The sequence below is a fragment of the Sphaeramia orbicularis genome, chromosome 1 (genome assembly GCF_902148855.1).
Source record: "Sphaeramia orbicularis chromosome 1, fSphaOr1.1, whole genome shotgun sequence".
NCBI classification, from domain to species: domain Eukaryota; kingdom Metazoa; phylum Chordata; class Actinopteri; order Kurtiformes; family Apogonidae; genus Sphaeramia; species Sphaeramia orbicularis.
The window spans coordinates 46375583-46401087 of record NC_043957.1 but is presented as its reverse complement, the minus strand read 5'-3'; the positions used below and the strand labels follow the sequence as shown (position 1 = coordinate 46401087).

At 38.1% G+C, this 25505-nt stretch overlaps 1 protein-coding gene across 1 annotated transcript in view; it reads right to left on the bottom strand.

Moving 5' to 3' along the window:
* Nucleotides 1–25505, bottom strand: part of tet2 (tet methylcytosine dioxygenase 2) — a 41788-nt gene that overhangs the window by 4780 nt on the left and 11503 nt on the right. Inside the window, exons 2-9 of the mRNA XM_030140043.1 lie at nucleotides 3011–5965; nucleotides 2843–2933; nucleotides 2668–2761; nucleotides 2375–2583; nucleotides 1691–1841; nucleotides 1313–1402; nucleotides 1066–1203; nucleotides 622–967 (exon numbers count right to left, since the gene is read on the bottom strand). Of these exons, the coding sequence (XP_029995903.1) occupies nucleotides 622–967; nucleotides 1066–1203; nucleotides 1313–1402; nucleotides 1691–1841; nucleotides 2375–2583; nucleotides 2668–2761; nucleotides 2843–2933; nucleotides 3011–5921 (4030 nt within the window). The 5' untranslated portion in view covers nucleotides 5922–5965. The remainder of the gene's footprint in view (nucleotides 1–621; nucleotides 968–1065; nucleotides 1204–1312; nucleotides 1403–1690; nucleotides 1842–2374; nucleotides 2584–2667; nucleotides 2762–2842; nucleotides 2934–3010; nucleotides 5966–25505) is intronic.

Genomic DNA, 25505 nt, shown 5'->3' with positions numbered 1-25505 from the left:
AGAAATGCCAAACTGCAGATGAATTAACAAGATCTTAAAGACATTGAACTCAACCATTATCTCAGAACATTAAGTCTTTATCTAACTATCACAGATTTTGAAATATCAAGACTTATCTGGAATAGAGCAAGTTGGCTGTATCTGCCAAGATAACTGCAAAATGACTCTCCCACATCACCTCCCTGTGTAGTTCCTTTTGACAATAAAAGTCTTGTTAGACTGCAGTCAGACTTTTTGAGTTTATATTTATTTATCTTTTTCTTGACTGTAGTAGTCTTTATGTTTCCACTAACAAGACCATAAAAAGAAATTGTTAAGCAGTGTTTGATGAAGTTTTCTAAGTTAGTGTTTAGCATTAGCTCACCCATGGCATGGGTCTGACTCCTCGTGATAAACATTTTCACATACGCACTCATGCAATATGCAAACCAAGTTTTATGATGACTGATGTATCTATGTGAGTTTTAGTATTTTTAACACACAGTCAAACATGCAGAAGAATGTTTGTGATTACAATAACCTGTTTACATTTGTGTATGGTAAAAATCTTCTAGAAATCCACCATAGGTGTGGTGTGCGACTTAACACCATATATGTGAATAGTCTGAATAATCATCTTACCTGCCACTGGAGTGATCTGAGCAGTATTCTCACAAATGCCACCTTTTGACTTGGCCTTGTCTGCTTTATCAAGAGCACTTTCCAGCATGGCATTCTTATTAGCCGCAGCCTTCTTAGCATCCAGCTTCTTTTGCCGGCAAGACTTGGCAGGCTCTGCAAGCATGCGCACCTGTCGGCGGAAGGCACTAAGGACTTGGATGGCACCTGACTTGATTTTCTCTTGCTGACCCTCTTCACTGCCAAATTCATCTGTACTGGAAGTCTTGTAAAGAGGCAGGACATGGAGCTGCTCGTCCTCTGGAATTTTTCCAATCTCTCGGTTGTCTTCCCTGGTTAAGGTACACACCTGGAAAGGTAGGATGAGTGAATACTTGAAATGTAACCCTCCATTTCCTTTCTGGAAACATGTACAATATTAACATACATTTTTAGAGGTACACTTACCACGGTGCTGCCTCCCTGCATATTGTGGAGGTCTCTGTGAGCATGAGCACAGAAGTCCACACAAGCAGTGACTCCAGAGAAGGGACGGCCTTCTTTGAGCCCTAGACGACAATCCATTGCCCTATGTTCATGTTCAACCTAGGTCAAAGAATAAGAGGAGATACACTTAGAGAGATATCAAGTGCTTCTTACAACTAGTGTAAAGCAGTTATAAATATTCGTCCTAAATGTCTACATGTATCCTCACCTGATTTCCATAAGCTTCAGGTGCCAAGGTTTTATACACAGGACCCAGTAATGTTGCCAAATTTTGAAAGTTTCCTTCTAGTTTCTCTTCCTGTGAGACAATATTTTGGAGTATGTAAGAGACATTGTACCATAACACACATGCTGTTTTATTTCACTACTTAAATTAAAGTTGGGTATGACTTTTGTCACCAATTTTTCATCAAATCTGTAAAACCCCAGTCATAGCCTAGTATCACAAATCTGTAAGTCTTTCAGTGATTATACACTTGAATCTCTTCCCTCATGGGTTTTACAGATTTGATAAAAAAAAAAAAATTGGTAACAAAAGTTATACACAGCTTTAACATATAATCTAAGTATAAAATCTGTTTTATACCTCTCTCACATCATCCCCAAGTAGTTTGAATTTTCTTGGTATTTTGCTGCGTGCAAATTTGCAGCCATTGTAGTACATGCTCCAGGAGCAGCCAAATGAGAAAGAGGCTCCACAGGCCTCAGGATTTAAGCCCTGGCACGCACAGGTCCTCCTGAAAAAAGAGCAAACAATGTTTACTGTACCACCATTATCATCTTGCATTTAGAACCAGTTTGCGATTTATTGCAGTACTTCTGTCACTGAATGCAGTAAATCTATAGCAGATCTATGATTTGCAAAGAAACATGAAACCTTAAATATGATGCAATAATGAAAAGCATATTTGAAAATTTCTTTTGAACCAGTGAAATAAATTTGCTTTTCAGTACGCGAAGGCACCAGTCTGATAACGCATATGTTATTCATACTCAGCTAAGTCAGAATCAGGAAATATAAAACCCTGCTGTACATCTGTTCTTATGCTGAATATGTTTCAAATAAAACATGCTGGTAAGGTTTTAAAACACAGTTATTCCAGAATAATGGAAAAATTTATAATTACGGTCTGGATGTAGTGAAATGCAAAAATACAAACAAAATCGTGGCCCACGTTCATATACAGAAGGACGGTAAAGTAGATTGCATTTCTGGTATTTACAGATATGGTGTGTGTGTGTAGGTAGGGTATCTAATGTAGTTACTTACTCCTCATTGAGAGCACAGCGTCTCTGGGTGTGGGCTCCATGCTTTGTCAAAGTGTCACTCAGTTCGACGTAAAGACGGTCAGCCAGGCTTGGAAGTATGCCCTCCCAGACAAGGATTACCACGATTATGCAGGCCGTCTCACATGTATGACCATTACGTTCACGGACCAACACCAATATCTTTTCTTCCACACTGGATCGGCGGATCACCTGAAAAATGAAGTTAGAATTTTTCAGCCATAGACATGAAAAATAAAGTAGTAGTTTATATACTTATTTCAAAAATGTTCTCACCCATTTGGCTATGGGGCATCCCTGTGTACTTTTTCCTTCTTTGCCGGTGTATATGACTTTCTCAATCCTGATGGCTGGACCTTTTAGACCACATCTTCAAAGCAGAGTAAATATATTAAAATGAATACAAGTCGAAAAGTATACAGATGTGTAACAGTCCATACGGGTAGTTTACCTTTTCTCCATTGTTTCCCGTATTCCTGCGACACTTGGGGCTGCACCAAGGTGAGTGTAGTATGGACCTTCATCCTTTTCACTGATTTGTTCTACAGAAAAAAAGAAAAATTAATGTATGCAAATCTGCTGATTAGTCATGTTTCAGAATAAACACTGGAAAACTTACCAACGCAGTGACAGGATGCAATATCATACTGAGTTTTCAAGGGGGTATCCAGCAGATGTTTTATTGGAGTGTCCAATAACTTCATGGGAGAGTCAACAAAGTTCTGTAAGAGATGCTCCTTTTTTGGAGTTATATCAGGTGTTTTTTTTAGAGCTACAGAAGCTGAGGCTGCTGCTGATTCCACTCCAACCTGGTCTGTAGTAGTTGATAGGATTGTAACAGGTCCTGATGATTCCACTTTGACTTTTGATGAATTAATGACCAGGGATTTCTTCTCAAACACAGGTGAAAGCTGGTACTGCCTCAGGCTTTGTTCCATAGAGGCTAAGATGCTGCTCTGCCTCTTGCTTTGTTCACATAAGGACTGCTGAGGTTCCTGCTTGACTTGCATTCCACTCATGCTCGTCTCTCGCATTGGTAAATGTTGTTGCTGCTGCTGGCAGGAACCAGGCAATTCATATCTGGGATCATTTTCCATTTTCACAGCTCTCATGACATTTCTGGGCTCACTAGTGCTCTGAGCAGGTTGAGGAGGGCCCTGCCGCTCCTGTCTTTGTAACAGATGCATTCGCAGTGCTGCATGTCTTGAAAAGTCTCCATGGGGACCCACAGGTCCCAGAGGTAGTTGAGGTCCCCTTTGGAACTGAGTGCATGATGTCCTCTGCTGCTGTTCGGCTTTAGGATACATCTGTTGGTTTAGTACATCTTGTGGTAATTGGGGTTGTGAATGTGAGGAAGACTGGGGGAAGTCAGCCTGGTTAGGTGGTTGGCAGTGGTTGTTAGGCCGCTGTGGTTGAAATTGCTTGAGGTTACTGCTGCCTGAGTTCTGAGGATACTGTCTTTGATGTTGCTGTAGTTGTTGCATTTCACCTGTATTGTAATTGAATGGTGCATGGTTATCATGTAGGATGTGTTGGATATTGGACTGAGCAGAGTTGGTTCTAAGAGGCTGGTTGGGTTGAAGATGCTGACCCGGTGGCGGTTGACTATGAGGTCTGTAATTGGGAGACTTGAGCTGCTGCCCATCAAATTGCAGGGGGTGGGAAGGTGGACGCTGAACTTGACAGTGCTGTTGTTGCTGTGTTGGTAAAAACCCAGGTGACAGTATATCCTGTAGGTCACCTTCAGGTAAGTGCTCTGACTGTGTGTTGCCACGATAGGTGCTATCTGCCTGCTGGTTTTGAGGGAGGTTGCACTGATCTGAAACTTCCTGTAGCAGAGGCTGAATTTGAGGTGCTTTAGAGTTTGATTGCTGCCACTCAGTGGCGGAATTGTGCTGGGCTGAAACACAGTGTGTTCGTGCTGGGAGACAGTCCTGCTGTGGCTGCTGGAAGCTGTTAGATCCCTGGCTGTTGTCTGTGAAAACACCCTGTGTCTGGAGTCCTTGCACTGGGTTTGTGTCCAACATCTGGCTGTGAACCTGGGGGTTAGTTGTCTGCTGCTCTGACTGAAGCTTAGGACGGAAGTCCCTCCACATGACCTGCTCTTGTGTTTGGGATGACAGGCCACTTGCCTGTTGCTGCTGGGAATGTGAGGAGCTCATCTCTCTCCAGCTTTTGTGGTGTGGCGTTGAACATGACATGCTGACTCTTTGCTGAGATGTGTTATCCATCCCATTTTCTAACCTGGCATGGCTTGGCTGCTGGAGGCCTGGCCCTATAGCACCCATACTGTCAGCCCCATGGCTACCAACATTTTGTTGAAAGTTCTGGGACTGAACCCCATATTGAAGGCCCCTGTCGGGATTATGGTGCTGATGTTGGTCAGACCTGGGTTCATCATTTTGTCCCATTCTTTGTAGCCCAGGGTTGGGAAAAGATCCAAATCCACCTTCCTCTGCAATCTGTAAAGGAGGATTATTATCTGGAAAAGAATGCTGGCTTAACTCCTGGCTATTTTTTGTTAATAAACTTTGAGAGTCTCTTGCATAACACTCTGCTCCATTTTGATGCTGTTGAGAAGTATTGGCAGAATTTGTTGGAGGGGCCATACCAGGTAGCTCCTGGTTAGAGAAAGGTGGTAATTGCTGTTGTTGTTGCTGTTGTTGATGTTGCTGCTGGTGGCCTTCTCCGTAACTGCCAGAGTATCCATTAACAATATAGCTGACAGAGTTAAAGTTGTTGGTACTTCCAGTATTATTAGATCTGACAGTTTGCTGTTGCTCTGAATCAGGCATCGGAGCTGAACTGTGCAATCCTGAGGTTAAAGACTGAGGTTGAGCACCTTCACTTGGAATCTTGTTTGCCAGTGAACCATTGACAGCATTTAACTGTGTCCCAGATGTTTGCGGTGCAATGGACACTTGCTCAGGATAATAGTGGGACAAGGTTTTCTCTAAAAGATCACCTGGAGTGCTTTCTATGGTTGAGGGGGGTGATGCAGCACCATTGGAAATTACTTGTTTATTCCTTGGTAGACAGAAAATATCCCCATTCGGTACATTGCAGGTTCTCTTGTCCAAATTAATGTCTGTCTGTGGGGCATTGCATTGCAACTCTGGTGTCTTTGTCAACTCAGGAAAGCTGTCTGCTAAATTTGGGTTCATGATATCATGTCTTTTAATGTCCAAATCTGCTTTGAGTTTCTTGGGCTGGTGGACCATTAAGGACTGATCAGTGAGTGCATGCTTCAATTCCCCGTTTAGTAACTCTCCATTCATTGTGTAGGTTCCTTGATCATACAGTCCTTGCACTGAAGCAGGACTGTTGCAGTTCTCTCTGTTCCTCTTCATGGAGTTGACACTTGTACTGGATTTATAATGATTCCAGTTCGTATCCCCAGTGATCTGCAGAGAATCCCCCTCTGAAGACTGGCTTCCATTCTGGAGGTTATGAGAGATGTTACGAGATGTACCAAACTGCGCTAATACCAGAGTTTCTTCCGTCTCATGTCTGGCCTGGTCTGTTTCCATCTGGCCTGCTTGCAGTCCATCCACAAGGCTGCCCTTTGTCCGTCCTGCACATGAGAAAGAAGGGAAAAAACGGAAGGTTAATAATGTATGATGTTTACATAGTGCTAATTTTTTGGGTCATATGCATGTAAGTCAGTTATTTTATCATCTTCATCCTTGAGGCGCCAGTAAACCAGCAAACAGGAGATGAGAAAAGATACTAAAAAGTCATTTTAAATTCAGCAACCAGAACCAAGGTTATAATAGTTTGGGATTTTTCATTATAGTTTAGTTACCTCCGCCAAGGAGGTTATGTTTTTGCCAGGGTTTGTTTGTTTGTTACCTCCGCCAAGGAGGTTATGTTTTTGCCAGGGTTTGTTTGTTTGTTTGTTTGTCTGTCCGTTAGTGTGCAACATAACTCAAAAAGTTATGGACAGATTTGGATGAAATTTTCAGGGTTTGTTGGAAATGGGATGAGGAAGAAATTATTAAATTTTGGTGGTGATCGGGGGTGGGGGGGCCCACGGGGGGGGCCACTGATCAGCCTTGGCGGAGGTCTGCGCTCTCCGAGTGCTTCTAGTTTGTTTGTTTGTTTGTCTGTTTGTTTGTTTGTCTGTCCGTTAGTGTGCAACATAACTCAAAAAGTTATGGACAGATTTGGATGAAATTTTCAGGGTTTGTTGGAAATGGGATAAGGAAGAAATGATTAAATTTTGGTGGTGATCAGGGGTGGGGGGGCCCACGGGGGGGGCGCAGACCAGAAAATTTCATCAAAATCTGTCCATAACTTTTTGAGTTATGTTGCACACTAACGGACAGACAAACAGACAGACAGACAAACAAACAAACAAACCCTGGCAAAAACATAACCTCCTTGGCGTGGGGGGGCCCACGGGGGGGGGCACTGATCAGCCTTGGCGGAGGTCTGCGCTCTCCGAGTGCTTTTCTAGTATTATTTACTTTTGACTTTTTTTTTCTCTAATTCAGTTAGTTTTAATTCGTTTTTAGAGCAGGTTTGCTAGTTTTTTATTAGTTTTTGTAATTTTCTAAATCCTTAGTTTTAGTTGTTTTATATCTTTTATCTTCTTCGCCGTTGTATTCACATAAATCCCAGACAGGACTCTGCTGCTTTCTCCCAACTTTAGTCTCCATGTTTCCAGGTAGAGTGTGGACCAGAGGACGACTCTAAACGACAAGTCACGAGAAGTGACGGACTGTTAAATATCATATGGTGCCGCTAGCTAAAATTGCTTGAGGGAAATAAATCGATTTCATATCAATCTGACACTGACAAAGATGAAAACTAAGGGAATTTTATCCATCAATTTTTTACGTTTTAGTTACTTTTCTAAGCACACAATACAGTTTCAGTTAGTTATTGTTTTTTTCTTTTAATTATAGTTTTTATTTATTTCAGTAAACGAAAATGTTTTTACAATTCTAGTTTTCGTCATTTCGTTAGTTTTCATTAACGATAAAAACCTTGATCAAACCTTGACAGTATATTTTAAAGGTATGACAAATTTGTGTAATATATGAGGGAGAGTCAAAAAGTTCTCAGACAAATGTAATAAAACGTAAATTTTATTTATGTATTTAGCAGACCTCTCTGCCCTGAATTTCACAGGTCCAGCTGCTCCTTTTGGATACCACTTTTATTGATTGAATTTTGCTCTCTGGGTCAAATTGGTAGATTCAAGTTTCATCTCCTGTGACACAACACTCATCTGAGGACTTTTTGACTCTCCCTCATATATAGACACAAATACATATCCACTTATACACTTGTAATAGATTTATTATTATTATTATTATTAGTTAATTATTCTAATTATAGAGTACATATTTAGAGTATGTATGAACCTGAGGGCAGCTTGGCATTGTCTATTATTTACAATGTTAAAGACAGAATGCATTGGACATTACAGAGTAGCAGTGGGATGCAAGGTTAATATCCCAGATGGTAGATAGGAGGCTGCTTGTCAGCTGTTCAACCATAGTCACCCTTAAACACATTGTGATGATTAATATGCAAATATGTTCTCAAGTTTCTCTGTCTAAACCAACACTGGAAATTCTATATAAATAAACTGGCATGAGCACAAGATATCATTACACTGGTCAACAACAAATTTATTCTTTAAGTTTTTTGAGCTGATTTAGGATAATTTTGGTGTGCTAAATCCAAAAATCACGTTAATTTTGCTCAGTCAGGTCAACTTTCTGAACTATGCTACATATTGGCTTTTTAACATTTTTGCTTACATTTATGGGCATTTTCACATCATATGATACAAAATTCTTTCATATTTCTTGCAATAAACGAGTTCTGAAGATTTTACTTTTGCCAATTTATGATTAATGTTTTTTTTTAATATTACAGGTGAATGAAATGGCTTCGACTAGAAGATCTTGCAAAACTAAGCCTGACGTATTCTGCTACATCTGCGGTGAATACCCCATTGTACCTAACAGGAATACTGTTAGAAAATGATTTTTTTTTCTCTTAAAACCTATTTTGGGTGAGAACTATATAAAAAAATCAACTGATAAAGTCACAAAAATGTAATCAATTTTGTGAGAAGATCAAATTTTTCAAAATCAAATTAGCAAAAAAAACCTGACCTGATTGAGAAAAACAGATGTCATTTTTGGATTTAGCGGTGCAAAATGGTCCTAATTCAGTTGAAAAAACCTAGACAACTTGCAAAAAACATTTTTTTGTAACCCAGTGTTATCTGTGAAATCTTACTGGCTACTGACCCATCAGTGTAATAAATGGTAAAGGATTTAACTCTTAATTTTTGTTTAAGTTGGTGATTATTTTAGTAGAGCTGGTGCCATAAATATCCAGAAACCAGAAAACAAGATTCATTGGTAACCACAGCTGTACAGTTTCACATTATAATGTAAAATGTTTTAGTAAAGTATTGTGATGCATCAATAAAAGAGCAACATCAGTGTTTGAAAATTTCTTCTTCCATGGTGTTTTTAGTGAAGTAGTTAAGGCTATATGGACTATGAACCACAATCTTGCATTTTATTTCTACCATGGATTAACCCATAAAGGCAAAAAAAGAGACATTTTACCTATAGAAACTGCCAAAACTGTTGTTGCCTAGTAAGAATATTTCTTAAAAAGTGTAGACCTAAGATCACAATAGAAGGTAAATAAAAAAAAGAGATCCCTGCTTTCCCTGATTTTTGCACCTAAGAGCAAATAGATTCCAGTGGTTCCAGTCAAACATTGATTTCTGTCTGCCTCTCTTAATTATTAATGCATGTCACATCCACAGCATCTGCAAAACAATTGCAGTGCACAGGCACAAAGAGCCGCAGTCTAATCCATCATAATTATAAGAACTCTTCTGCAGATGCGAAAGGCTGATGAGCACCGAGAGGGTTCAGATTCACGGTTGGTAGTTAAAAATAAGATAGACAGTACTGGACTTTGCAAAAACAAGGTAGCTGACAGAGAAAACACAATGAATGTACTGATTTAGAGTCTGTAACCCTATCTGTGATTTGAAAATAGTTGACTTAGTGTTAAACTTTATCATATTAATGGTATCTTTTATATTTACTCATCTTCCATAGACTACTCTTAATAAAACAATTAACATATTTTCTCTTTATCGTGTTTGATTGAATATTTTCTTTCTTTTTTTTTTTTTTTCCTGGAGATTCTTCTTTTCCATATAGTACAGGGTGTCCCATAAGTCTCCATACATAGGAGACATAATACATACGGTTCTAACATGTATTTCTTTATATTTCTTCTTTATAGTTCTTCAGCAGTGGAGGACACACATTGAAATGTGTTCCCGACAAAATGGCAGTCATATAGAGCATATTATATAAATAAAAATGGTTTATGTCAAGAAACGTTTATTTTTCCTATGTATGGAGACTTATGGGACACCCTGTATATTTGAAAGACAATCAACGTACATTTCTTGCCTTTAGAGTGTTTTGTACGCCTGCAAAAAAGCATCTTAGATCGCCATCACATTACTGGAGCACTGATTATACACTCTAAGAAATAAATAGTTGGAATTAATTAAAAATATAATGCAACTTGTTCCACAAAGTATGGTTATTTAAATGTAAAAAGATGTTGCAGTTAATTACAAAGATAACTTATTAATAAATCCAAAGTAATTGTGTCAATAAACCTAAAGAAAGGTGTTGCTTTAATGGTGCAACTTAAGAATTACATTTTCTAATCAACAGTATTGGTTTGGATTTACGCACATTTTGTTGTAAATTTACTCCGATTCTTTAAACTAACCCGCCTTTTTTGGTTCGTTCATCTGTTGCAAATCGATTCATTTGATTCATCAGTTCTAAAAAAAAACATCCTGTAGGCGTTGGTCTCAAACTTGCTCTGCCTAATTGCCAAACATCTGTTTAACCCACTACACTACTTGACATGCCTAAGTATCAAGAGGTCTAACCCTTGGTATGTCTCTTTTCCAGTCTTCTATGAATTATCTTAGAGTGTAGGAAATGTTTTGATGTATGGCCTCTTGAGATCATTATATATTTTAATATATTTCTAGAGTTTTGTGCTTAAAAGCAAACATTTAGTATTAATCCAACAGTAGCGTAACAGCAATAGTAGTACCCTACCAGCTCATATTGACTGTATTTTACAGTCTATGTAAATGAAGCACCAATCCAATGTAATGTCCAATAAAAAAGTAAGGGAATTTAGAGTTCAGAATACTACAACACCCAACCTGATATGTAAGAACTGCAATATCGCATTGTTACATGTGTGAAGTCAAATAAATGTGCTGATGTATTCCAGAGGTAACAACTGCTCAATGTTATGGTTAAGTTCATAAAAACATTCTCTATAACCTTTGAAAACAAAATTGGATCCAGATTTACATCATCCCAAAAGTCCTCCTGTTAATGTAAACCAACTATAATCTCACTCTGTCACTGTGACTGATGTTTGGGGGGAAAAGAAAGAAATGATTCCAAAATATAATCACGCTCCATCACCGGGCCTCATCGCATCACATCTGGAATCCATTAAAGCTGCTTATGATTCTGAGAGAAGAGCTGTGATCTTCAAAAAAACATGTTTCATCCAAAGCCTGATAAACATTTTAGAGAAATGTTTGGATGTGTACACGAACGATTTCAGCCACAGTAAGTGTGTCACAAATCTGTCATATTCATGAAGAAAAAAAATGTTGAAAAAGAATTGAAAATACAATAATTCAGCTGGTTTTAGTGAAATTTCCCATTTCAATAAACAACTCATGTTCTTCAGACATCATGAATATGAAACTATTTATCAGGCTAGTGACTAGTTTTGGTCATTTCCACATACATTACAAGACAGTGGAAGCAACAGATATAGTGAGGATGATGAGTCAATAATCTCAGGTCCAGTGTGGTCTCCAGGGTCTGTAAGGTCCACCTCTACATGAACAGTGAGTGGACCTGCTTGGTTAGGTACCATGAAGCAAGGTTATAATTGTTAACGAAAACGAATGAAATGATGAAACCTAAAATTGAAAAAATATTTTTGTTAACTGAAATAAATAAAAACTATAATTAAAAGAAAAAAACGATAACTGAAACTGTATTGTGATCTTACAAAACTAACTAAAACGTATAAAAATTGTGGATAAAATTCCCTTCGTTTTCGTCTTTGTCAATGTCAGATTGATATCAAATAAATTTATTTCGCTCCAGCTATTTGAGCTAGTGGCACCATACGACACTTCACAGTCTGTCATGTCTGGTCACTGGTGGTTTCCAGTCGTCTTCTGGTCCCCACTCTACCTGGAACATACAGACTAAAGCTGGGACAAAGCAGCACAGTCCTGTCTGGGATTTACTTTAGTGATGTGTGGGGTCGTTTTTTTTTTTTTTGTTGTTGTTCACTGTGTGTGCATGAGTGACAGAGCAGCGCTAAATGACAGCGTCAGACAGGTGTTGAACTACCATCCAGGTAAAGGTTGGAGAGTTTATTACCATGAAAAGGCCTTCCAAGCCCTGAACTGCACAGTTTACAAGAGGAGAAAAGAGGAGGATGAAAACTAATCCAATTACAGAGGTATGGAACCTGTTAGAATGTTAAAAAACATTTTATGTTACTAGCTACAGCTAGCTGAACTGAAATGAAGCAAAGTTGGCTAATAATGGAACTGGAGATGATTAAGATATGAGATATCTGCTAAGGTGTGGTTTACTGCTGATGGACTGGGTTATATATGTTTATAAGTGGTTTATATGTTTCTACATGGTTTATATATGTTTGTATGCAGTTTACTGCTGGTTAGCTGGTTTATATATGTTTTTATTTGGTTTAACTGCTGGCTCACTGGTTTATACATGTTTGTATGTGGTTTACTGCTGGTTAGCTGGTTTATATCTGTTTATATCTGGTTTAACTGCTGGCTAACTGGTTTATACTTGTTTGTATGTGGTTTACAGCTGGTTAGCTGGTTTATATATGTTTGTATATGGTTTAACTGCTGGCTAACTGGTTTATACATGTTTGTATGTGGTTTAACTGCTGGCTAACTGGTTTATATCTGTTTCTATCTGGTTTACTGCTGGCTAACTGATTTATATATGTTTGTATGTGGTTTAACTGCTGGCTAACTGGTTTATACATGTTTGTATGTGGTTTACTGCTGGTTAGCTGGTTTATATATGTTTGTATGCGGTTTACTGCTGGTTAGCTGGTTTATATATGTTTGTATGCGGTTTACTGCTGGTTAGCTGGTTTATATATGTTTGTATGTGGTTTACCGCTGGTTAGTTGGTTTATATATGTTTGTATGCGGTTCACTGCTGGTTAGTTGGTTTACATATGTTTGTATGCAGTTCACTGCTGGTTAGCTGGTGTATATATGTTTCTATCTGGTTTACTGCTGGCTGCTTTGTGCATCTCCTCTCACGCTTTGCACATCTTCGCATTGATTTCATGTAAGTGACGTGTATAGATTGCACCCCCCCTCATCCTGCTATAGGGAATTTATACATTGTACTGTACATGTGTTTGTGTCTCTGCTCAGTCAATGAGCCGCCCTAACCCAACCCCCCAAATAAAGTGTCCCGGGTAATCCACTGATCCGTGTCTCTCTAATTTCTTTGAATAGGATGGTGAGGAAGATAAAATATGTGAAATAACTAAAACTAAACTAAACTAAACTAAACTAAAACTAAGCATTCAGAAAAAAAAGATAACTAATAAAAACTAGCAAACCTGCTCTAAAAACTAATTAAAACTAACTGAATTAGAGAAAAAAAGTAAAAACTAATTAAAACTAAATTATAGTTAAAAATCCAAAACTATTATGACCTTGCCATGAAGTAATGGTACTAATGTAAGGAATGATGTTCAAAGGGATAATGTGGATGTGGACAGGTGTCTGGATCAGCACGTATGTTGGTCTAATGTTCTAAAAGTGATGTTCTTTTCACTTTACATGTGTTTTTCTTGTATTTTTATACATATATTTCTTGAGTTTTTTATATTTTTGATCACTTATGGGTAAGGAACCAAATATGGTAACCTCCCTGACCTTGATTTTCTACATAACAAGTGGTGCAAACTGCCCCTCACGTGTATTTTGCCCATAATAAGTAAATGGGAAGATTTTTTTTTTTTTTTAATTAAAAAAAAATTTTTTTAAATTTGAACTTTGACCCACTTTTCCCAAAATGTAATGACATCTATTCTGGGTCACTGGTAAACTATAAACTCAATTTGGTATGAATTCAACCAATAGGTTTGCTGCTTAAGTCTTAACAAACAAAGAAACAAACTGAACCAAAAACAATACCCCTTGCCTCCCCTTTGATGGGCGATGTAATGTTAAGGAATTTTGAAAAATTTCACAAAAGTTATACATTCTTGTTATCCATATTATTAAAAAGGAAGTGGACTCTGTGTGGATATCACACAAAATCCGGAAAGAGCTGACTGCTGCAGTTTGGCATATTTATGACTTTTTGGTCAAGGAAGAGACTAACAAAAATGACAAGTTGATAGGACCAGTATTTTGAGAGATGTTAGTAATTTTTGAATAAAATAGTCTTACAATAGTCTTGCCCAGAATCACAGAATTGATGTGGGCAGCAGATAAACAATAGGGCCACGTTGCCATAATGTCAAATTTGATGTGCAGAAACAGACATGCCAACTGAGAGGTTATTCAACTGAAAATGCCAGTGGAATTTACCAAGAAAGTAAAGGAATGAACTGTATCAGAGGTAAGTTTATTATCTACCACATCTACAACTCGTGGTTTCCCGCAGGTCATTGCACTAGTGTCCTCCAACCATGGTTATTATCGTTAACAAAAACTAACGAAATGACGAAAACTAGAATTGAAAAAACATTTTCATTAACTGAAATAAATAAAAACTATAATTAAAAGAAAAAAACGATAACTAACTGAAACTGTATTGTGTGTTTACAAAACTAACTAAAGCGGATAAAAATGATGGATAAAATTCCCTTCGTTTTCATCTTTGTCAACATCGGATTGATACGAAAGCGATTTATTTCACTCTTGCAATTTTAGCTAGTGGCACCATATGGTACTTCATGGTCTGTCACTTCTTGTCACTTGTGGTTTAGAGTCGTCTTCTGGTCCCCACTCTACCTGGAAACATGGAGACTAAAGTTGGGAGAAAGCAGCAGAGTCCTGTCTGGGATTTATTTGAATATGACGGAGAAGATAAAAGATACGACAAAACTAAAACTAATACTAAAACTAAACTAAAAATAAGCATTTAGAAAATAACAAAAACTAATAAAAACTAGCAAACCTGCTCTAAAAACGAATTAAAACTAACTGAATTAGAGAGAAAAAAGTTGAAACTAAATAAAACTAAACTATAATGAAAAATCCACAACTATTATAACCTTGCCTCCAACAACACGCTAAGGCTGAAATTTTGAATTTCAAAGTATTTCTATGAATGAACTATAAAGGGTTAAGAGTGTGTGTACTATCACTTTATTAATGCAGGTTCCTGTATTTCTGGACCACAATGTCCAAACGGGTCACATGGAATTGTTATGCTCCTGCAATTACCCAGTCAACCGTCTGGACCAGGAAGCTGTCAGCCAAGCTCTGCCAGGCAGGCGAGCTGGTACACATAATGATCTCCCACTCTGTGTCAATCACCCCCTCAGGACATTAGCAGCCCTCCAGACCCCCAAAGTTAGAGTGCTAAATCTCCCACTAACGAGCCAAGCTGTTACATGGGTGTCTGGAAGCTCCTCTCGTCTCAACAGAGCAGCCAGCTGCCTGTTAGCAGGTGGAGGAGAGAGGCAACACACCAAAAACAAAGACCCTCTCAGGTCAGCGAATGAGGAAAAGAGACTGAATCATTTTGTCACTGTTCGCATTGAGATCTGGCTATTTGTTTCTCAAAAATTCACTGTTTTATGAAACGGCTGTTGTGTTTTCTTTCTAAAAAGTGGTCTTTCTTATGACAGGTGTTTAAATCTTAAGACAACCAGGAAGACAAACGAAACGCGAGTGAGCTTATTAATGCAACAGAAAAAAGATGAAATATTTAAAATGAACTAGCATCTATCTAGTATAGATATGACATCCAATATATTACCTGTAAGTTGAACCTTGCAGTACGAGTTTAATTCATTCCATGACTGAGCTTGTTTTGCGATTTGCTCATTTTACAAATCGTGTGCGAGCTCAGTGCTGACTAGCAGCGGCTAGAATGAAGCTCGCTCGAACTGCAGATTTTTACTCATATTTCAACGTGATATCATGAATTGCGTAAATATACACTTCACTTTTAATTGGCATGTTATCTGTACGCATTAGAAGCTTTCCGCGTGTATGTTCACATCGCGTCAAATACCACACAATTAGCAGTTAGGGTTAGCGATTACAGCAGAGGCGATTCCTCATAGACTGCAGGGGAAGCTTGGCTTACCCTAAAATTATGATAATTAAATGCTTAAATATGTACGGTTGTGTTGACATTTCATTGACTACAAATGTGTTAGAACATGTTCATCTCAAAGGCGAGTTTGTTCAGAATCAGCTTTATCACAAATCAACGGACTCGATGTTGTTCACTTCTCATACATTCCCGTTGCGCTGTTTTCTCATTCGATCTCTGCTCAGTGCATTTGCCCGTAGATGCTCAGCGTCCATGCACTTCAATGGGACTGAGTGGAACAGTTTTTTTCATTGCCTCAAAACTGGATGGTAATTGGATAAATGCCACGATGTTGTCCCACCCCTGGATGCTCAGCATCTCTGGGGGTGAATGGAGCTGTGGGTGGACCTCAGCTGGGCTGGACGCCGGGATTCCACGTGCTGATTGGAGGATCAGTCGAAAGGCTGAATCCTGTTTGATTGACAGCTATTTTGAGATCTACTCCTTCACTTGACAGAGTTCAGTTTAATACCGTCGCACATTCTACTGTGAAATCGAGGGAGAAACCACTACGAAATTACTTGTTCATTTTTTGCACTGTAAATAAAACACACTCATTGTACTTCCTTGTTTCAATTTAACATAATTTCAACGTCTCCTTGTTTACTTGGTACGATAAGGTCACTGACCATTTTCTTAAAAAGGAACGGAGGGCCGAATTTATGTTTAAATAACTTGACAATTTTTTTTTGATGTAAGCTGACAATGAGTTTCCCCTCTCTGAAAGATGAACAGCTGCCACTGGATTACAGATATGTAAACCAGAGATCTTGACATAAATTGTCACGTTATCAAATGGCTTTGAATAACACGCGAAAGGATGAAAATGTGTACGTATAGGAGCCAAATGCCATAAGAACTGGCGTGACATACAACGCGATTTCATGAGATAAGTCTGCATATTTCAAGACAAAAATACCCTTGAGCCGTGCCTTGAAAAGCAAATTACTTATACAATGTTGCACTAGTACTGAGGTTCTACTGTGTATGTAATCATTTAGCCTATCTGTTTTAATGCCTCCATATGCTTCCTTTGAGGGTTATGCTTTTACCATTTTGTCATGACATGCGCAGTGCAAGAACAACACCAAGGAACATTAAGTAACATGTAAGCCAACTAAAGCACATCTACTAAGTAGAAAGAAATGAACCTATTTGACTTAATTAATGAACTTACTGCATGGATGTAATGGTACGATAGACTGAAGGTCTCATGAGTGGCTAAGACAACAAGTAGTAGAACTAATCTCCCTTTTGCTGCTGTCAGACTCAGACGGATGAAAACTGCCACAGCGGGATAGCACCACTGGCCCTGTAATCACAACTGACACTGAGCCTCTTTATGAATATGTCAAAGTTATTAAAATTGAAATGTGTTATTTTGACAAATGAGTATGAGAAAGCATGTGGGAGTTGGGAAACATGCACAGCTTGTGGTCTTTGGATCCAGAGGACACTTTCATTCATGCAATATGATAATAAACGTCCTCATTTGTAGCAGGGCTGCTAATTTTACAACTTTCTATTTGGGTTAGCTTTGGGTATTATTGCATGTACTGATGTTTGGACTGAAAGTAGTAAAGTGCAGTGTGGAAGTTGAAGTTTTCCCAGTTTAAATGATTAGCAATTGTTATCACTTCACAATATTTACATCTGAATTGATATTTGGAGTTATTATTCAGAATTATGGTTAATGATTTATAGTACAGCTCCACCAGATATATGGTAACAAGTAAATACAGTAGTTTAAGATACACAGTGTGTAAAAATGTGCATTTAAAAGACACAAACTGTAGTTTTTGATATCTTTTTAGAAACACGAGGTAAGCAGATTAATAATATTTCCCAGTCCTATGTGAAGCCATCTTTTGTTTTGTCTACTCTACTGCCTGTAAATCACTAACTATGTCAAGAGGTGAACACCAGCGTTAAGCTGCTTTTAGTGCAGCTCCAATCCTATGGGACACTCCAGGGTTTACAAAAGACCAAACTGAGCCAAGCAGCTTGTCACAGTTGGATACACCCACACTGGCAACAAAAAAAAAAAAAAAAAATCTTTGCAAACCCAGAACAAAGCCAGAGATCCCAGCTGAGTGTGTGTGCACTTGTACGCATACAAACAGAAAAATACACACCAATTACGCAATGTTGTAGGCTCAGCTTTGCCAACTTTAAGAAATTTAAACTATTGGCTTTTCACTCTTTAATGGAGTCACAGGAAGGTCTATTTTTACTCCGGAAGTAGGGCACTAAACTAAACCAGAGGCACAGGATTTCAGTGGTTTTAGTGTGTACGCCTGCTGGACATTAAAATGCTTTGATCTATTTTGGTTCATTTCTAGTAGTATGTCCACCAGAGCCAAAAGCACTCTTTCTGTTTATAATATGACTCAACTTGTCTGGCTTGAACTGAAATCTCAAAGAACCTTTCTTTCCCTTCAGAAGTCAGTGTCTTTGTCTCTATATGCTTTTGTTTGGTTTCCCTTCCTTTCCCAAAGCCTCACTGCCACTTCTCTGCCCTGTAATTATTCTTTAGGTTCCTCTGTACCTCTGTGTGTCATTCATCTACTTCCTATCGTCTAAACCGTAAACAGCCTGTGCAGTTATGAACCTGGCTGCTAAACGCTGTTGTTGTAGAAATCTGGACTGTCCAAGCCTGTAGTTGTTCCCTTTATAGCTATGTATTTGCTGGTATTTATAGACAGTCCGTTGCATTAGTGTTCTAAAGCCTGAGGGCACGAGCAGACTCTCGGACAGTGTGATCAGTGTTGTAAAACTATGCTCACAGTTAGCACAAGAATTATTGAGGGCGGTTGATACACATAACTCTAGAGTCTTATTTTGACAAGTGTTGTGTTTTGAATCTTATCAAGCCATACAGGAGGTAGAAAACATTCCTCTGCTTTTGATTACTGGCTAAAAGAAAACTAATATACTGATCTTCAAGGAAAATTATATTTACTCTTGCCTTCCTGTGCAGCACAATGCTTTGTCTTTGCTAGTGAAACAAATTGCAATACACTGGACCTGCGCTGTGTTTTTATTTCCAGAGAGCGGCAGTGAAATATGAGAGCTGCCATAGTAGATGGGGTGTATTTGGCGTGACTTGGCAGCCGTATGTGACATTCACCACCAACGACAGCTGCTGGGAGACTCAGGTCTCTGCACTTTTAGGTTGAGACTTAAGCAGCCAGACTAAAGAGCCCTGCTGTTGAAGCGGGGCGCGCAACTGTAAATCAAGCATGCACTTGCCAGGCCACACCGCTGTTTCGCAGAATAGTCCCTAGAATAAGCCATAATCTCAAGTGAACATTTCCTTTACTTTTCTGAAATGTTCTAATTTGCATTTTCCTGTTTAAAAGATAAGAACCTGATGCATGCACTCAGTCCACAGAGCATAAATCTTTAGAATCACCTCAGATTTAACCGTTTTAAATATTAGGTCACATCTCATTTGTTTATTCAGCCGAGCATGCACACAAATTATTCATGAATTTAGTTTATAACATGATTTTTTGTTTGAAGGAAAGTACAAACAACTATGTACTACTTACAGACTGGAACTGCACAGTTCAGACTGCACATAGTAGCACTGCAAGTGAAACATCATCCATAGCAACCCCTATCCTGGTAATTATGTCAGATGACTTACATTCTACAGCGTTTAAAACCCCTCCTGTAAATATGAAACCGGACCTGCTGTGCTACAAACCTCATGACCTCCAACTACGTTTGCACAACTCTGCATTCCATCTACAGCAACTCTGTTAACAACAACAAGAGGTGGAGCTCCAAAGCATTGCCTTTAAAATGTTGATATCCCATACTATTATTGACACTCAACCATAAAATCTAGTATTGTAGTTTGGAGTTTTGATGCTTTATTAATAAAACTTGGAAAAGTATTTCAGCTTACATAAGACAATTGGATTCCTTGTTTAACTCTTTAGTTTTACAGTTCATAACATATGGTTGGGTTATGATTTGGGAGGTTGATTAACTCCACTGGAGCAAGGGTGTGGAAAAAGTTAAGGCAGTGGACCGGAAAGTCTGCAAGGTCAAAACACATGAGGTTGTTAAACTCAATATGAAGTGCAGTTGTAGACTTGTAGCATGTGTTACTACTGACGGTCAAATGTTCAAGGCACGGATGGGACAGACGTTCATTCATAATCTGAATCTCATCGAGTCACTCAGTCAGGAACCTCACACTTGTGATACATGTCACATGGTGTGCAGTGCTTACAATACACCTCACATGGCTACGCGTGCCTTTGCTCTCTCTTTCTATCACTATGAACATATGACGCTGGTGAAACAAAAGGCCCCTGTGTCCACAGCCATTTCTATAATCCTCCAAATTTACATGCTAGCTACAGCACTGTGTTTTATGTGGTGAGCTTGGATCTTGTACGGTGAAGCCTGGCAGAATGTGGGAACCTGATAGCATTAAACAAGAGAAAAATCCAAAGAAAAATGAGAAAGAAACGCTAAACCCAACCCAAAAGGCAGACTACACACCTTGCATTTTCGACGAACATTTCCCTATTTCATCTTCATTAATACCAGATAAAACAGGTTAAAAATATGCCCATATTTAGAGTCTTTGTGTTGGTGGTGCTTGTTTGAAGTGGTTGATCTTTTTTCTTTACTATTATGATTATGATTATAATTATTAATAATCATAATAATAAACTTTGATCGCATTTATGGAATATACGCCTCCTGTTTTACCTCATGATATGAACATTTTTATCTTTGTTTATTGAGGGATGAAGACAGATAAGATAATAATGATAATGCAAATGCAGCAGGCTCTGTATTATGTGTCTCATGTCACATCTATTATCAACAGTAACGTTTATTGCATTACAAGGAAATCTGACCAAGCACTCTACCACCATTCTATAGAGTTTTCATGTGAGGTAAAGCAGTGCAGTTTTGCAGTTGTACCCACTGTGGCTTAATCACTACATTGTGACGTAATGATGGCTGCATCACATGACAGCCTGGAGCATCAGATCTCTGTTTTTTGCTTTTTTTTTTTTTTCCCTTTTCATATTCTCCTTCTTTCCTGTTTTTGTCTCTCCACAGCTGTCCTTTAACAGGGCACCTCTGCAGGTACAGTTAGCATTCTGAGAAATGAAATGTACTGTATATCAAATAAATAGGAGCTCACTTTCTTCTTTTAGTCTGAAGCTGAGACTAATCAATCACTGCAGAAACTCACTTCTGTTTGTAATTTCTTCCCTGGAGAGCCACCTCCCCCTCCAAAAGAAGAAGGGATCTGTACAATCTACATTGTTCTTTATGTCTAATGCAAGACAGATGTGGCAAACTTGTGGAGATTCCCACTGCAGTCTTTGTGCTCCCCTAGTTCTTGGTTTCATTGCCTTTTTTTTTTTTTAACTGTGCTTTGATATTTCTTAACTAATGATAGCATTAAATGATCGAGTTAATTTGAGCTTTCAACTGATTTTCATTTAACAAATATGTTTTATATCAATAGGTAATAGTTGGAAATAAAACCAAAGGAAATACTCATGCACAAATATCATTTTCAGTTTGAGTAATGTCTTGTGAATGTGGAATACATTTGCACTGGCTAAACTTCAAAGTAACTCTTTTACATTGTTTTGTATTCATAGCATTCACTCCAGAGTATTTATTTTACACCTGGGGCCTTCACATAAAGTAAAAGTAATATAAATACATTTTAAGATGAACATTTCCTGGCTGATGGCAGCTGAATTTGTAAGTACTTCTCTTATTTTTGATGTGCTTTAAACTGATAAACTGATAATGACTGGTGGATGTTCGAGAGACTACTGTGAAATGACTGTGCATCTTTTTGTAACGTTTGTACATTCACACCTGCAACTAAAATTGCACAACTAGGAAGTTTTGCAGCTATCTTAACAGAAATGAATACAGTGCATTCAAGTAGAGACAGAGCAAGAACCTGAGGAATCTATTCAGAGTCTTATATGGGGGAACAGTGTAGACCTCCCTCAAGGTAAAGAGATAAACTGTTAAAAGGAATGGGAAAGATTAACTGGCACCATAATAACCTAAATCCAAGTGCTTAAAGTCAGAATTAAGGTCACTGTCAACACAAATCCAAGACTATTGAGAAGTGGTTTACTTCTTTTTAGTGGTTTTGCCTTTTCTGAACACAGGAAGCAGTTGGAAAGATATCAAATGTACTGTAAAAACCTACAAAGGAACCGAGGACAAAACTGGTTGTGTAGACATACTTTTCGAGGGTGAGGCTGAACAGACCAAACCAAAGCAGTAATGGTTTTGACTAAACTCTATTATTAATCACAAACCTTTAGAAAAATGCACAGATCGCTCAGGATCTTCAAGTTGTTGAATTAAATAAGGGATTTTACAGTAGTGATATTATTTGATATATACATTTTGTCATGTTACCTATATTTAGCAACAGTGTGGTTGTGCTATCTGTCTGTCTGTCTGTCTGTCTGTCTGTCTGTCTATCTATCTATCTATCTATCTATCTATCTATCTATCTATCTATCTATCTATATCTATAGAGCTTCTGGTGCTTTAACCTCCTCAGACCCAGCTATGGGTTTTCTGTCCACATTTGTGGACAAGAGTTTCACAACTTTATACAAAAAAAAAATAAGAAAAGAAAACTGTCCAGCACAAAGGACATTCCATAAAAATTAAAAAAACTGCATCTGAAAAAACTGTTGCATCATGATGTTTCCACTATAGGCACTTATTTAATAAAAAACAATAAAGCTTGTACTTCGCTGACATTTCCTGGGTCGCAGGAGGTTACGTTTCATATTACTTCATATCTGATGAGTTAGTAAATAAGAACAATTACTCATTTTACTGAGAACAAAGATAAAGGGTGACTGCAAATACAGTTTTGTCAAATGTCAAAAACAACTATGAGCCACACCTCTAGTTCATTTCTGCTACAACCTGTTCTGCAACATTCACATATACACAACTCAAACTGTAAGTGCAGACAGAATACTATTTCATGCCCCTAAACAAACCTAGCTGTTGAAGACACTGCTTAAAGCGTTGAATAAAACTAGAAAATGCAATATTCCTTCATATTCTGTTTTTTTTTTTAATTGTTTTAATGTACAACACTGTAATGATTTGCCTTAATACTGAATGCCAAAAATTGGACTAGCCACAAACTTCCCAGCTAAAAATGTAAAGTGAGAAAGTAGTCGCTTTTCCATTGACCCTCAAATTGTGCAAATATAACTTGCGCATTAAAAATTTACCTAATGAAAAAACGACAATTTTGCCAAAAGTCTTATTTTTCGATTAAAAGTTTTTGCGCTGGCAAGCAGTGGTTTTTCAGGCGTAGCGCAAATGGTATATCACGCAAAACTGCAATGGAAAGACCTTTTTTCTCAACTAGAGTCAGGTGAAGAAAAAAATGGATGTTGACGCACGTTACAACAAGTGAATAATAAGAAGAAACATGTTGCGGTATGTGTGGACACACCAGGAAACCGATCATTTTTTAATTTAGTACGAGATAGAGGGGTAATATATAATAATAATGAATATATCTGTAAATCAACACCATATTTACATTTGTCGCCATGTTTATGGGATGACTTCTCGTGTAATCTTGCGATAATAAAAAACAAATCATTGCATTTGTGATTTAATGGAAAAACCAACATTACGCACTTCTGGTTTTTTTTTTTACATTTAGTAAATATCGGTAAATTTTTGCACAGATGTCCAATGGAAAAGTGACTAGTGACAAAGAGGTCACCTCAGTTAGCTGACAGCAGTTGAACATTAGCCCAGATCTGACTTCCTAAGCACGTTAGTTTTGGATTTTTCCTGTTTCATCAGCACAGCCTTATAAGGAACCCGGCCTATCTGCTGTATGAGTACACAACCCACTGTGCAAAGATTACACAAAAAGTCTAATGCCCTTTCTGTGCCTTCAAGCTGCATCACATGGAGGCTCTAATTAAGAACTGGGTTTGTGAGCATACAAACACACCAACCTGCCCCCCCCCAACCCCTCACATTGCTGCACTTTTCCTTCCGAACTGCCTGCTTTTTTCCCCTTCCAACTCTTTGTCTATGCAACAGTCAATATATCTGACTAACTTGATGAACTGTGCACAGAGCAAAGTTAATTTCTTTCAGAGTGCATGGTAGCCATGGCGACCATCTTATGAGCGCTCCAAAGCCCATCTGGTCTAAACATTACCCCAGCACGGCTCACTGCAGAATACGCTGCTTTGCCATGGCGTGCACATGTGCTTTATGCATTGATCTTCCCTGTAAATCAATAGTGCCACATTTTCTGAAGCCTACATCCGCACTACTAATCAATGCTGTGATGCTGATGGAGCTTAAAAATGAACTTGTACATTTCTACCACTTTCATCACTGAAATAAGGTTGAGTACTTTGAGGGTACACCAAACACAGACATGATTTGCTTTCAGTCGAATCACTAAAAGAATAAAGACTTTATTTTGTCCTTTTCATGTTTAATTTTTTTACTATCACAAGTGATATACAGCTGCTGCTTCCCATATTTCTCCAGTGTAACCATTGGCATCCGATGATTTTACAGGCACATTTGTTTAGCAAATACTTCCTTTCTCCCCAAATGTTTCCAAATCTAAACCAGCTTCCAATTAAACAGGAAGCGGAGGTGAACGATAAACAGAGCAAAGGGAAACATTATGACAGGAGAGAAATTAAAACATGGCAAACAGCAAGTGTGGGAATTCTTAAAAAGACTCCATCACAGGGCAGACATAATTTTCATGGATGTGTTGAAATGAGTAATGGACTGTGCTATAGAAAGTCTTTTATTTTGAACAAAATAAGCAAAGCACTTATTAGCATTTAGTCTCCTCAAAACTCAAGTCAGAAATTCACTATTATGCTCAAACTAACTTGGAATAAGACAGTTTTTTTTTTTTGTTTTTTGTTTTTTGCTGATAGTGCTTTTGTCATCTGGAAAGTGAATGTACTGATATTCTTTCCCTCATTGGTTTCTAAGCAGCCTGACCTAAGCCACTGTTGCTAAGCTCCCTCTTTCCCACTGAGAAGGAAGCATGTGACTTTTATTGAATACAAATCAAATCCTTCTGAGTGGGGGGTATTTTCTATGATTCACGGCCTCAGAGTAAAGATGTATGCAACCTTCATTTCATATTTCACATCTTAAGAGTTTATTGTGGAATACGAACTTCTTAAAAATGATATTTTCCACAGTTAAAATGTTTATTGCTTGGTTTTACACTGTGGTGTAGAAATATTTTGATGTGTGGCAACGTGACAAACACCATCTATCATGGTTTACCTTGTGGTTTGACACTTTGTGAGCAGAAATCTGTGTCTGTAATCATTACAACTGGGTTATTTTGGCTGGGCAGTTGATATAGCTCATCTCTATCACTTCAGTGAGAGTAAATCAGTATAAAACTGTGATACATTAATGGTCATAAACAAGTCTGTCTTAGAGAAGCAAACCTCAGAACGATATCCCCTGCTGCATGTTTCACATAAGACACTCAAAATTGAGCCTAAGCTATTTGAAACCCTAGTTAGATAGTGATGTCACTCAAAGCCTTTGGTTGAATTATACTCTTAAATGACATTCGGGACC